General features: G+C 43.6%; 1 protein-coding gene across 3 annotated transcripts in view; it reads left to right on the top strand.

The window, feature by feature from the left end:
• The window catches only part of FAP (fibroblast activation protein alpha), a 257755-nt gene that overhangs the window by 43145 nt on the left and 200008 nt on the right, over positions 1–14602 (top strand). For 2 of the 3 annotated variants that reach the window (XM_029605610.1, XM_029605611.1), the window contains one exon: positions 10972–11067. In XM_029605610.1, coding sequence (XP_029461470.1) covers positions 10972–11067 — 96 coding nt within the window. Of the gene's footprint in view, positions 1–10971; positions 11068–14602 lie in introns of those variants that run through there. The other variant, XM_029605612.1, reaches the window with a different exon arrangement.

Genomic DNA, 14602 nt, shown 5'->3' with positions numbered 1-14602 from the left:
AGGTTAATTAATCCTTCCCCTTTTTTTTTTTGCCTTTTCATGCCCTGTTTACCCTTTCCCTTTATCACTTCCCCTATCCCAAACTCAACCCGCCCAGACGGACGCCCTCCGGTACCTTGGACCTGCCCCCACCCCTGACCCTCCCCCATGTTATTGTGTACGCTTTCCTTGCTTCAGTGCTTTGTTAGCAGATGTCTGCTGCACCGCCATGCATTTTGACACTGTGTGTGGTCCATTACAAGAAGAGCACGCATGCCTAAATTTACATTCCGGGAATAAGCATGTGGCCCTGTTGAATCTCCAGCATATGTCCGTAATGGACGATGTTATCCTGGAGTCATTACTTTTAACCGTATTCCCCACAGCTTTCCCTGGATAGGAAAAAACCAACTCCTGTAATCCCTCCCTCATTCCCACCTGTGTTAGCTCCCTGCATTGGCCTCCCTGACCCTGCACTTTTGTTGGTCATTTGAGTTAACCATAAATTGATATCCTGCATACCCCACAACATAAACCTGTTCCCGGGCATTTTCTCCCTAAAGCGCTCATCATAGTTGAGCCATGCCCAACCATCGTAATTCTTGAAGGCTCCCAGGATGCTGTCCCCATAGGACAGCAGGGCACCATATTGCTCTGGCTGGTAATGACCACCATGCTAGCTAGTCTAAAGAAACCCCTAACCCAATTAATTATGTTTTTGGGAACCTTTGTGCCAGCGTTACTGCCCTCCTTCTTCTTCTTCCCTTTCCTGCGCTGCCTTCTTCCTTCTAACAGGCGAGAAATGTTTACATATCTCCTTCTCTTTATGCAACTACGTACTTCCTGGGGACTCCTTCCCATAGTTCTGTTAAGGAGGCTAAGGCCGGGTGTCCCATGTCTTGGCACGGGCCTGCTTCCGCTATGCACCTGAGCTTCGCCGAATCACTACTGGCAGAAGTGGAAGAAGTAGAGGAATCCGAGCTGGAGCAAGAGCTGTCCGCATACTCCCTTCTCCTCTTCCCTGCTAATTTCTTAGTTTTTTGTTTAAAACTGTCATCACTCTTAGTACCTGCTATAGATCCTTGCAGGATGCCAGCCGACGATTCCATTGTCCCTCTTCTCACAGACTTGTCTTGCTGCCTGCTGTGGAGAACCGTCTCTTCCCTGGTCCAGTCCCTCCTCCGCTCCTGAAAAGATATACTTGGCACGTTCTCCTCCTCTGCACCTGAAACTAAAGACAGACCAGTGGCAGTCTCTGTCCCCAGGCTAGCTGCCCCCCGCTTACTCGCCAATCCAGCATGAAACCCAGATCCAAACTGCGCACCCTGTTGCATATTTCCTTCCCTTCTATCTCCACTACCCTGCGTTAAAGCTGGCTGCCAACATGGATCCCCGTTGGATGCCTGTCAAACCCGTTCCTTGCCCCTCACCCTCTTGTGCCTACCTAGGCTCCTTGATGCAAATCCCCTTCCCACTCTTGCTCCCCTGTTCTCAATAATGGACTTCTTAATTGCAGAAATGGCGTGCCCACACTCACCACATGCATGGCTTCCAGACTCTCCTCTCCTCTCGAAACGTCCCTCCGCTTGGAAGGAGACCCGATGGGTTCCCCTGCTGCGACCCCCTACTCTCTTACCGGCTCTGACCCCGGCGTCCCTCTGCTGCTCGCTGCGCTGGCTGCGAGATCGTCCTTTCCCACCCTCCGACGACTATCATGATGTTCCTCGTGCTTGTCTTAGGTCTTCCTCTCATCGCAGGGGTGCCCGCTGAGGAGGCGTCAGACACGGACCGAAACTCTCCTGCTCCTGCCTGCGCGCAGAGATCCCCACTTGTCAAGGGCGGGGGCTGGCCCGTGTAAGCCAGAGTGAGTGAGGTGGGCCCTGCTCGGTAGGGGGGGAAGGCAGGAAATCACTTTTTGAGGTGCTGAGGGAAATGTCGAGGCGTAAATTTCCCGTGTCGATAATGTCCCCGTCTGCCACAAAAACATCATCCCCCGGCGCTGCCTCCGGGCCACTTTCTCCGGAGCTTACCTCCTGATGGGGTGGCAGTGGCGGGTTGGAGAATTCAGGGTGGGCCTGCCCGGGCGTCTGCCCTGGAGCACGGAGGTGACCAGTTTGACCCCTATGACCCCTCTTGTATGTCGCGGAGGTGGCCGGCTCCGGCCTACCTACCTTCTCCTTGCCGCGCGGCATCTCTGTGGTAGATATGGCAGTACAGCAGCTAATACCACAGTGAGGACCAATCTAAAGGCTGAGGAGGCCTTAATTGAAGAAATGCGATTCGCGGTGAAAATGGAAGGTCCCCGTGTGCCACGAACGGAGTATGCCCCAGAGATAAAGGCCCCAGTGAAAGAGAATGTGTGTGTGTGTGTATATGTGAGAGGTGAGGTGAGGGGATGGGGTTGTGAGAGAGGAGAGGGGAGGGGGTGTGGGGGAGGGGAGAGTGAGAGCAGGGAGTGGGGTGTGAGAGAGGGGAAGGTGAGAAAGAATGGGAGGTAGAGCATGGGGGCAGGGGATGCTTGAGTGTGGGTTTCAGAGAGAGGGAGCCTATATGAGGAGATTGGGAACTCGTGTGTATGGGAAAGGGATCATGTGTATGTAAGGGTGCTAACCTGTGTGAAGGAGTGCATGAGAGAAAGACATAGGTAGCCTGTGTGAGCATGTATGTGTGAGAGAGAAAGGGACCTTATCTGGGTGTGTATGCAAGAGAGAGGGCCCTGTATGAGGGGATGTGTGTGTGCGAGAGAGTGAAGGAGTCTGTATAAGAACATAAGAAAATGCCATACTGGGTCAGACCAAGGGTCCATCGAGCCCAGCATCCTGTTTCCAACAGTGGCCAATCCAGGCCATAAGAACCTGGCAAGTACCCAAAAACTAAGTCTATTCCATGTAACCATTGCTAATGGCAGTGGCTATTCTCTAAGTGAACTTAATAGCAGGTAATGGACTTCTCCTCCAAGAACTTATCCAATCCTTTTTTAAACACAGCTATACTAACTGCACGAACCACATTCTCTGGCAACAAATTCCAGAGTTTAATTGTGCGTTGAGTAAAAAAGAACTTTCTCCGATTAGTTTTAAATGTGCCCCATGCTAACTTCATGGAGTGTCCCCTAGTCTTTCTACTATCCGAAAGAGTAAATAACCGATTCACATCTACCCGTTCTAGACCTCTCATGATTTTAAACACCTCTATCATATCCCCCCTCAGTCGTCTCTTCTCCAAGCTGAAAAGTCCTAACCTCTTTAGTCTTTCCTCATAGGGGAGTTGTTCCATTCCCCTTATCATTTTGGTAGCCCTTCTCTGTACCTTCTCCATCGCAATTATATCTTTTTTGAGATGCGGCGACCAGAATTGTACACAGTATTCAAGGTGCGGTCTCACCATGGAGCGATACAGAGGCATTATGACATTTTCCGTTTTATTCATCATTCCTTTTCTAACAATTCCCAACATTCTGTTTGCTTTTTTGACTGCCGCAGCACAGTGAACCGACGATTTCAATGTGTTATCCACTATGACACCTAGATCTCTTTCTTGGGTTGTAGCACCTAATATGGAACCCAACATTGTGTAATTATAGCATGGGTTATTTTTCCCTATATGCATCACCTTGCACTTATCCACATTAAATTTTATCTGCCATTTGGATGCCCAATTTTCCAGTCTCACAAGGTCTTCCTGCAATTTATCACAATCTGCTTGTGATTTAACTACTCTGAACAATTTTGTGTCATCTGCAAATTTGATTATCTCACTCGTCGTATTTCTTTCCAGATCATTTATAAATATATTGAACAGTAAGGGTCCCAATACAGATCCCTGAGGCACTCCACTGTCCACTCCCTTCCACTGAGAAAATTGCCCATTTAATCCTACTCTCTGTTTCCTGTCTTTTAGCCAGTTTGCAATCCACGAAAGGACATCGCCACCTATCCCATGACTTTTTACTTTTTCTAGAAGCCTCTCATGAAGAACTTTGTCAAACGCCTTCTGAAAATCCAAGTATACTATATCTACCGGTTCACCTTTATCCACATGTTTATTAACTCCTTCAAAAAAGTGAAGCAGATTTGTGAGGCAAGACTTGCCCTGGGTAAAGCCATGCTGACTTTGTTCCATTAAACCATGTCTTTCTATATGTTCTGTGATTTTGATGAGGGTGTGTGTATGTGTGTGTATGTGTACAAGAGAGAGGGAGTATGTGTGTGAGAGAGGGAGGGACAGAGGGAGCCTGGGTGAGGGGCAGTACTGAGAACGGGGTCAAACTCTGGGATTGGAGATAGAGTGGAAGGGCTTGAGCCTAGAGGTGGAGGGGAGAGATACTGGCAGGTGGAGGAGTTGAGGCCTGAGAGGACAAAGTGGCCAGGGGAGTAGGGAGAGCGTGTGGAAGGGACCCTCTTACAGTGAATTTCTAGGGAAATTCTGCTCAAAATATTTAAAATATGGAAAAAGTTGTCCCTTAGTATTCAAGCCAATTCCAAAAATTCTCTGTGCTGGAAGCTGACACCCCCCCCCCCCCCCAGCATGCCTTCTCCATCTGCTGCAGATAGTCACTCAGGCAATGAAACATCTACCATAGGAGTAGGGAGACACTAATACTCTCCACATAGCTTAGCACTAGAAGGAAATGCTGAACTTCAGAGTTCAGAGAATATTCCAGTTCTGGCAGATGAGAACCAGCAGCCACCAAGGAGTCTTTCAAAGTTTCTCTGCCCTAGATCGCAAATCAATAGAGGTGTTTAAAATCATGAGAGGTCTAGAACGGGTAGATGTGAATCGGTTATTTACTCTTTCGGATAGTAGAAAGACTAGGGGTCACTCCATGAAGTTAGCATGGGGCACATTTAAAACTAATCGGAGAAAGTTCTTTTTTACTCAATGCACAATTAAACTCTGGAATTTGTTGCCAGAGAATGTGGTTCGTGCAGTTAGTATAGCTGTGTTTAAAAAAGGATTGGATAAGTTCTTGGAGGAGAAGTCCATTACCTGCTATTAAGTTCACTTAGGGGCGGATTTTCAGAGCCCTGCTCGCGTAAATCCGCCCAAAACCGGGCAGATTTACGCGAGCAGGGCCCTGCGCGCCGGGAAGCCTATTTTACATAGGCCTCCCGGCGCGCGCAGAGCCCGGGACTCGCGTAAGTCCCGGGGTTCTCGGAGGGGGGCGTGTCGGGGGGGCGGGCCCGGTCGTCGCGGCGTTTCGGGGGCGTGTCGGCAGCGTTTTGGGGGCGGGTACGGGGGCGTGGCTACGGCCCGGGGGCGTGGCCGCGCCCTCCGTACCCGCCCCCAGGTCGCGGCCCGGCGCGCAGGAGTCCCGCTCGCGCGCGGGGATTTACGCCTCCCTCCGGGAGGCGTAAATCCCCCGACAAAGGTAGGATGGAGGTTTAGACAGGGCCGGGCGGGTGGGTTAGGTAGGGGAAGGGAGGGGAAGGTGAGGGGAGGGCAAAGGAAAGTTCCCTTCTAGGCCGCTCCGATTTCGGAGCGGCCTAGGAGGGAACGGGGGTAGGCTGCGCGGCTCGGCGCGCGCAGGCTATACGAAATCGATAGCCTTGCGCGCGCCGATCCAGGATTTTAGCCGATACGCGCGACTACGCGCGTATCTACTAAAATCCAGCGTACTTTTGTTTGCGCCTGGAGCGCAAACAAAAGTAGGCTATTCGCGCTCGTCTGAAAATCTACCCCTTAGAGAATAGCCACTGCCATTAGCAATGGTTACATGGAATAGACTTAGTTTTTGGGTACTTGCCAGGTTTTTATGGCCTGGATTGGCCACTGTTGGAAACAGGATGCTGGGCTTGATGGACCCTTGGTCTGACCCAGTATGGCATTTTCTTATGTTCTTATGTTCCATTGAGCCAGTGGTGAGAATCAGAAAAGAATCAGATCGAAAGGTCCTGACTTTATTCATCCTCTTGATCATCCTAGAATGGTGGGGTCTGCTCCAGATTACTATTAAAAAAAACCCCCAGAAAAGGATTCAAAGTGTACACTTCTCCTCTGCTCCTTTGGTAGTTTTATAGAGAATGATCTAAGTAGAAAAGAGCATCCAATATTATCAATCATGGAGATGCAGTTTCTTACACAGCTAATAATTTTAAATGACTTGCCAGTCGTGCCACTCATGTTGATGATCTAAACCAATTAAGTCACATGTTAATAAAGTCAAAGATGTAGGATATGAATGCTTTCATTCAAATGTTTGTCAGTTGAACTTTGCAAATATTTACAAATGCATGTACATGATAGAACTTGCTACATTCCCTTTTAGTAACTGCACAGCTATTATTTTATGCCACAAAAAAGAGAGGATAAAATGTTTCCTCACAGATTAAACAGGATTTAAATTGTTGGTAGAAAGATGATTGTTGTAGTCATTAGAGGCTATTTGTCTCAATATTGCTTTACAATTACACCTTGCTTGCACAATATACCACATTTCCTTCATACATTTTTGTTATACAGAAAAAACTGCATTTTCTAAATCTGCAAGTAATAGCTGCTTTGTAGGAATGTGCACACACAAGATTTTCAGTTTGGATGGCTCATTTGTTTTGCCTTTTTTGGGGGTTTATTTCATCTGTTTAACTAGTTTATGTGTATTGATGCTGTTTTGAGCACATAAGTGAATTTTATGCATGTGACTGGTACTAAAATAAGTGAAAATGAATGCTCATCCTGGTTTTTTTTTAATAAAAGTGAAATCAAATGTGTGTAGAATAGCTTGTGTTTAAGACCATATTTATTTTCTTGCAGAGTGTAATTTTATAGCTGCCTACATATCAGTAAAGTTTGCATATTCATTATAAATGCAGACTTTACAGAAGTTTGCTTTGAAAATTCATAGGTAAATGGCTATATATGCATAAACGTTCAGTCAGATAAAGTTACACCTCCACTTCAGAGGGTGTAACTTGTATACATACACTTATGCACATGTGTTTTAAAATAAGAAAGTGTGTGCTTAATAAAAGTACACACAAACCCGGGTTATGCATTTATATGCAAACTTGAGTCCCAGCTGATTTTGTAAAAGTCATTTATGTGCATAAAACCAGATGTTCTGCATATAAATGGCTTTAACAATTCAGCCCATAATTATTTCACTATGTTGCCAATGCAAGAAGAGATTGCATAAATCCAAACTCTTTGGTAAAATAGAAAATGTATATTAACAATCCAATAATTTCTCTCTGCTTACCTTTATCATCTACTCTGTGATGAGCACATGGTGCTTTTTTTGCAAAAAAACTGTTGGTTGACTGCGGACACTAGTCATTTGCTGTAAAAGTAAAATTGCAAAAAAAAGCTGTCAGGTCGAGTAAGTGTGAAAGTCAGTCAAGGTGTGAAAACTTACCCATTTCAAAACAAATATTGACTCTGGCCTTAAGCTCAGAAATCTCCATAACAGTGCATGAGGAAGTTGTAACAGTTCCTATTGTGAATGGGATGCTAGCCTTTAAGTAAGAGTTTAAAATCGTTTTTGTTTTGTTTTTTTACTCCTTTCATATAGTTTCCTGGCTTTCAGAGATGTTCAAATATCACAAAGTACATTAAGTGTTCTTCAACCAACAACTGCTTTCAATGCTACTGTGCCCCAGATGGCCAGTTTGAGCAGGATAAGCTGTTATAACCATACATCTTTTTTTACATTGCACCCTGATATTTAACTCTGTGATATTAAACAGATGGGTCTTTTCATCACCTTTGATGATGGACAGTAACAGTAAAAAGAACAATATAGAACACTGCAGATCTTGTTCCAATAAAGGGCATTTATAAGGGCACTGGAAATATGCCAAATTCAAGATTCTTGGCATTATTCCAAAAAGTGATCTGAAAATTCAGCAATAGTGAAAATACATTTTTCTTATACATTCTAAACTGTGATTGACTTTTGAAACGTGGACTCTTTTTTTTACTGTCACTCCTAAGGATCAGTTGTTGTGAAAATGTAAACAGAACAACCAAATAAATATTTTTATAACCATTTACTAACTGAAATTTTAATAATGTGGGGTTTTTTTTCTCAACCTTGTTTCCAACCTTCTCTCCAACATTTTGTATAATATTTTACAGTATGTAAAAAAAAAACCCACTAGAGTGGAAAAAAAATATATGCGTATAGTACAAGTAGGATCCCACTCAGTAAATGCCCCAGCTGCACGAATTATATATTAATGAAATGACCTTCATAGATGTGACAACCATGCTTAGGCCCCAACAGACTTGGGTAAAATGTAATCATCAGGTCATATAAGATTCAATGGTGAGGGATCTGGCTAAACTGAGGGGAGCTCAGGCTGAAGAACTAGTGGGGTCTTGATGACCTTGAGATAGACTGGGCAAACTGGTGGAATAAATGGTCAAACTGGCTATTTCCTTCACTCATGCATGTAAAAGTTGACATGTCCTAAGGAAGGACACATGAAAATTTATTTCCTTGCATAACTGCTTAAATTTAGGAGCACGCATATGTGCGCTAGACATATTGGGGGTAATTTTCAAAAGGAGTTACATGCGTAAATGTAGCTACTATTGTAGCAATTTTCAAAAGCCATTTACTCAAGTAAAGTGCATTTATGTGAGTAAATCCTATAGACAAGTCAATGGCATATATTGTAGCAATTTTCAAAAACCCACTTACTCAAGTAAAGTGAATTTACCCCAGTAAACCTGGTTTTTACTCGAGTAAATGCTTTTTAAAATCAGGCCCATTTTATATTATACGTGCACACAATTTAAAATTTCAGTGTGTGTGGGCATGCGCACATTCATTTTTAGGTTACCATCCATGGGTGACTGCACAAATTACAAGGTAGGAAGTCACCAATTGAATTTCCACATTATCTTTACAAAAACAAGTTAGGCAAAAAAGAAAATGAAGTATACATGAATGGTAACATAAAAATTATGAAAAGTTTATTATTTATTATTTATTTATTTATTTATTTATTTATTTATTTAGAGTTTTTTATATACCGACAACCGTTTGCACATCGTATCGGTTTACATATAACTTGTAACTATTTGGCAATGCCTTAACATAGAACGGGAATGCCTTTACATAGAACAGGAACAATACGTACAAAAACTAACAAAATAACCTGGTAACTAAGAAACTATTTACAGGATTCAGTGGTATCGTCCAAGTTACAAGAAAATGGTCCTCATATTGCTTTCTAGAGTCCACAAAAAGGAGGGAGATCTAATGCAGAAAAATAGGAAAAAATATCAAAAAGAAAGGCATAGAAGTATCAAGCAAAACTGCAGAATATATATATAACTAGCCGTTAAGCCCGTAACAACGGGCTACATTAACATTTTTTTTTCGGTCCATTTCCTTACCCCTCATTCTTCCCTCCCTCCCCTCATTCTCCCCCTCCCCCTCATTCTCCCTCCCCCTCTAGTCTCCCTCCCTCCCCCCTCCCCTCATTCTCCCTCACCCTCTAGTCTCCCTCCCCCTCCCCCTCACTCTCTCCTCACTCCCTCCTCCCTCCCCTCAGTCACTCCCCCTCTCTCAATCTCCTCCCAGCTCATTCACAACCCCTTCGGATGGCACAGACGGAAGATCTCCGGGGGAGGTCCCTCCCTCCTTCGCGCGCGCCGCCGCCGCCCTACTGCTACTGCTCCTCGCCACGCCAGAAGTCCCTCCCTCCCTCGCGCGCGCCGCTGCCACTACTGTTACTGCTCCTCGCCGCGCCAGAGGTCCCTCCCTCGCATGTGCCGCCGCCGCTACTACTCCTCGCCACGCCAGAGGTCCTTTCTTCCCTCGCGTGCGCTGCCGCCGCCGCTACTGCTCATCACCGCCGCTACTGCTACTGTTCCTCGCCGCGCCATTTTTGTTACAGGCAAGCTCTGACTGACGTGCTGCTCGCGCATGCGCGGTAGAGTTGCTCTCTACTGCGCATTTGCGGCACGTCGGTCAAGCTTCATTTATCTAGTAGATAATGTGACTGCCTAAATATTTATCAATAGTGCATTTATCGGTAATTCCTGATTAGCAGAATTAAATATCAAGAGGCCCACGTGTTCCCCATCAGCAAATTAGAAGGTGTTCTATCTTATAGGAAAAACTATTTGTTATTTCAGATCATAGACGTTGTATCTATTTTCAGAATGCTTAACTAAACATTTACATGAGTACTGAAGAAAATATTCTGCACCAAAAGATAAAACTTCCTGATGAACTGAAACTCTTTCCTTACAAACATCAAGAAACACCCAAATTCTGTGACCACAAAAAACTCATCCAAATATATACATATATATATATATATAGCTAGATATATTAAAAAAAGAACATTTAAAGCCCAATCCCAATCTGGTTCTGAAACAACAACAAAAAAAGAGAATAAAAAAACAGGAAAGTAACCCTTGGTATGTCTTCCTGTAAAGACCTTTTCAAAGTCTGCTAAAAATGTGAACTGTCCATGGAAAGATTCATTGGAACAGATTCCTCATTTTGTAATACATCATGCTTTTCCTCTGGCAAGTAATAAACCTTAGTGATGTGGGGATGGGGGTGGGGATGGGGGTGGGGAAGGTTGTTTCAGATGGCATTTCAAGAGCTCAAGGAGAGAATTTCTTCAGCATCTCTCCCGGTAAGCTAGTACTTTGAACCCATAGGCCTTTGAAAATTGGACTTACAAAGTCTGTGGGTAGAAAAGTACAGGCTGATTTTGCACCTGCTATTTGAGTGGGTCGGGTCCATAGGGAAAATTATGCGTGGAGATTTGAAAATAAAATTTCCATGCACACTTTAATTCCCCCCCCCCCCCCCCCCCCCGCCCTCCATCTCCCAGGTCCATCCCTGTTCCCTAGGGGTAGAAATACACGCGCTGCTTCTCAGCGTGTATACTTTTATCTGCAATAAGACTGGGCAATTTTCAGTAGCACATTTTATGTGGTTAATCTTGCGAAACCTTTTGAAAATTGTCCTGATGATATTAATTGTGTTAACATTTGCTTTTATCTGTCTGTTTTGGAAAACAGGCCGGACTCCAGTTGACAACTCAAGAGCATTCACTTTTGAAGATGTGTTCAACAATACTTTTTATTACAAGCAATATTTTCTTCAGTGGATTTCAGGTATTTAAAGTTTTAAGGGTTTTCATTTTTTTTAATCTTCCAAAGTACTGTTTACTTTATTTCGGAACATGTATATGTGATAAGGCCCTGCTTTTGCTGAGAGGAACCCATATGTATCTTGTAAAACATGGTCATGCCATATGTATACTATACTGAAAAACACTTTTAAAATATAGATATCCTTCATGTCCACACTCTTTAAACTTCCCTCAACTATATGACTTGCCGCCTCTATCCCTAATGCCATACCAGCCCACCTGACCTATACTCTACGGCATTAATTCTCTTCTCCAGCCACTGAGATGTAAAGCAATGGCCAAGGAAGGGGGTTAGGTAAGAAGCGTGACTCTTTTGAAACCTATTTCTACCAATTTCATCCCTGCTTAAATGTCTCATAAGACAAAAACATCCCTTTGACCAGCAGGTTTAAAGCCCCTTAGCAAAGATAACCTACAAAATCAATAATTTGTTACTTTCATGCACACTGTGAACTACATTTAGAAGCCATGCCAGTATTTGATATACCTCAGTCTAATGCAATATGTTTGCAATTGCAATCATAAGAACAATTTCCAAAGTCATAGGATACAAAGCAATTGGCCTCCATCAATACAGCATTGTTCCACAGAGCACATACTTTTAGCTGTGTTTGGCGGAGGCAGGCCTGGAGGTGTGTTGTGGAAGAGATGGGAAAATAATTAGGAGAATTTTAAAAGTCCTACTCGTGCCATAACCAGGAGATACGATAATATGTTGGACTGGCAGATTTGAAAGTATGTGTGTATCTCCAGTTTTGCGCACAAATGAAAAGTCCGAAGAATGGGCAGGGCATTGACATGGCCTGGGTGGGGCATTGGGTGTTCCTGGATTTATGAATGAAACCAACGCATTAAAAACGTACGCGCAGAATTGCACGCCGGGCTCCCCTACCACGTAACTTTACTTCTGCTATGGATGGTGATTAAGTCCTAAAACAAAAAAATATAGGCATTTCAGTAGGGTTTTAAGGGTCAGGGTTATGAGAGAAAAAGAAGGCTATGTGGTGTGCTTCAGAGCTAAAAGTGCAACAGTGTTTTTTGTATTGTTCTTGTTGCTTACAATAAAAGGATTTCAAATTGAAAATTCCCTCCCCACCCTTGTATGTATATGTTCACATTTGAAATAATAACTACTATGGGGGCCGCTGTAATACGCCGTTCTAACCCTATCACCGCTTTCAACTTCTATTTTAGCATGGGTGTCTCCCATAGTAATATAAACCCTATATAAGGTTTAGTACCAAAAACCTGTACTAAAACAGGAGTTAAAATTAGCACTAGGATTAGTGATTCTCCCTGAAAATGCCATGGTAATTACCCTATTAGGCATAATCCTGCCTTACAGGGAGGTGCACTAAGTGTCAGTCAGCCTTGTGCCCATCTTTTTACAGCATAGAATGTAACTCCTGGCTCATTGCAGGAATTAAATTTCCTAGAGTATCTTTTACTGATCCTGGGCAATGCTTCTGTGTGCATTGGGGCTGTCTGAGGTGGCTTCTGCTGCTTGTTCAGAAATTAATCTATAAATAAATAAATAAATCAATCAAAGCCAAGCTGAAAAGCTTGGTTATGATTTATGTTTCCTACCTTGTTTCATTTGTCAAGAAAATATTTTGTTAAATTGGGTGCTTTTCCTTTAAAAGCCAAGGGCAGATATTTGGGAGAAAACCTCATCAGTGGGATGATCCAAGGTCTGACCTGCCCGTTTTCACTTTCTTTCGCTGGGCTGACAGGGCAGCAGCTGAGCCAAAGGAGGAGAGAAGTAGGGATGTGAATCGTATTTCAGACGATTGAAAATATCGTACAATATTTTCAAAATCATCAGAAATCGGGGGCTCCCCGAAACCGATAGGAAAACCCCACGATATTGTTTGTGGGGTTCTCTTATCGTTTTGGGGGAAGGTGGGAAAAACGGCACACAAAAATAATCCCTAAACCCACCCCGACCCTTTGAAACTAATCCCTTAGCTTCCCCCATCCTCCCGACCCCCCCCCCCCCCCCCCCCAAAAAGCTTTTCACAGGTACCTGGTGATCCAGTGGGGGTCCCTGGAGCGATCTCCCGCTCTCAGGCCGTCGGCTGCCACTAATAAAAATGGCGCCGATGGCCCTTTGCCCTTACCATGTGACAGGGTATCTGTGCCATTGGCTGGCCCCTGTCACATGCTAAAATTTTGTTCTAATTTAAATGCAGGTTTTGTTTCATTTGCCCCTTGGTGGGTATAAGAAAGTCCAGCAGGAGAGGACCCAAACATGGTTTTTCAGAAATCTCCCATCTAAAGACATTTTTAGGTCCTCTCCAAAATAACTGCTTTTAGCTTTCGGAGGAACTTCCTCAAACCATTATAATAAAATGGGGAGATATATATAATATGAATTTACGAAACTTTAGAAGATTTCACTTTTAATAAATGTTTGCATGAGTAAAAGCAGTTTGCTTCAGTAAATAGAACAGTGTGGTGTGGTGCATATGTAGTAGTCCTGCAGCCATTTGTACATTCAAGGCAAAGATTCTGGTGCCTATTTACTAAGAATATGCACTGATTTTTTTTTTTTTGTGTCATTTTCGTTTTGGATTATTATCTGTTAAATTTCATTTTTATAATGGTTCAGGAGGTATTTATTTCGGGTTTCTCTAATTTCAGAGTTAGTGTGCATTAGCTAACGACCTGTTCCCCAGTTGACACTTTTTAACTTTTGGTAACATTTTTTGTTAGCGTGCACTAACTGAGGCAAAGGAGGAGAGAAGTGCTCTTCTGAACTGCTGTTGGGGCCTCAGCAGTGAGAGAAAGGAAGCGGCGACTGGTTCAGGTGTCAAAAAAACCCCATTGACTATTTCATGTTGGTCAGGCAGCAGCAGCAACTGCATTATTGGGGTCATCTAGTTAGTGTGCACCAAAGTCCCATTAGTGCGCACTAATATGAAATTTCATGAAATTTTGTCAAATTTTTTTTTGTTTTGGGGCGCTCCTGAAACATGATAAAATAGATTATTTTGTTGCCATTGTATATTTCATTGAAAATGAATGCACATCCCTACTATTTACTAAGCTGTTCTAATGCCTAAAGCGGCAACTTTCAAATGCGCACATGTGTGCGTTTGCTTGCACCAATTTTATAACATGCTCATGTTTATTAACACATTATAAAATCAGCTGCCCACGCATACATGTGCATACAATTTTATATTGATGTGCGCATGTGCGTGCGAATGCCGTCTTGAGCGTGTAAGTGGGGGGATTTTAGTAGATGTATGCAGCGACGCTAATACCTGTTTCCTCAGGCCATTCCCAGTTTAACCAGTTAACCTATAGGTCTTTCATATTCCCCTAGCTAACCTACCTTTTTTTTTTTTACCTGCGCCAACCCTTAAAACCCCACTGACTAGCAAGATTTTTAAATTTTTCTACTTATGCGCCATTCATAGCTGAAGTAAAGCTACATGGATAGGTACCCTGGTGCACACTTGTGCATGTAAGAGTTATGCACTGGTAAATCA

The sequence above is a fragment of the Rhinatrema bivittatum genome, chromosome 6 (assembly GCF_901001135.1).
Source record: "Rhinatrema bivittatum chromosome 6, aRhiBiv1.1, whole genome shotgun sequence".
NCBI classification, from domain to species: Eukaryota; Metazoa; Chordata; class Amphibia; order Gymnophiona; family Rhinatrematidae; genus Rhinatrema; species Rhinatrema bivittatum.
This window is presented reverse-complemented; position numbering and strand designations above follow the sequence as displayed.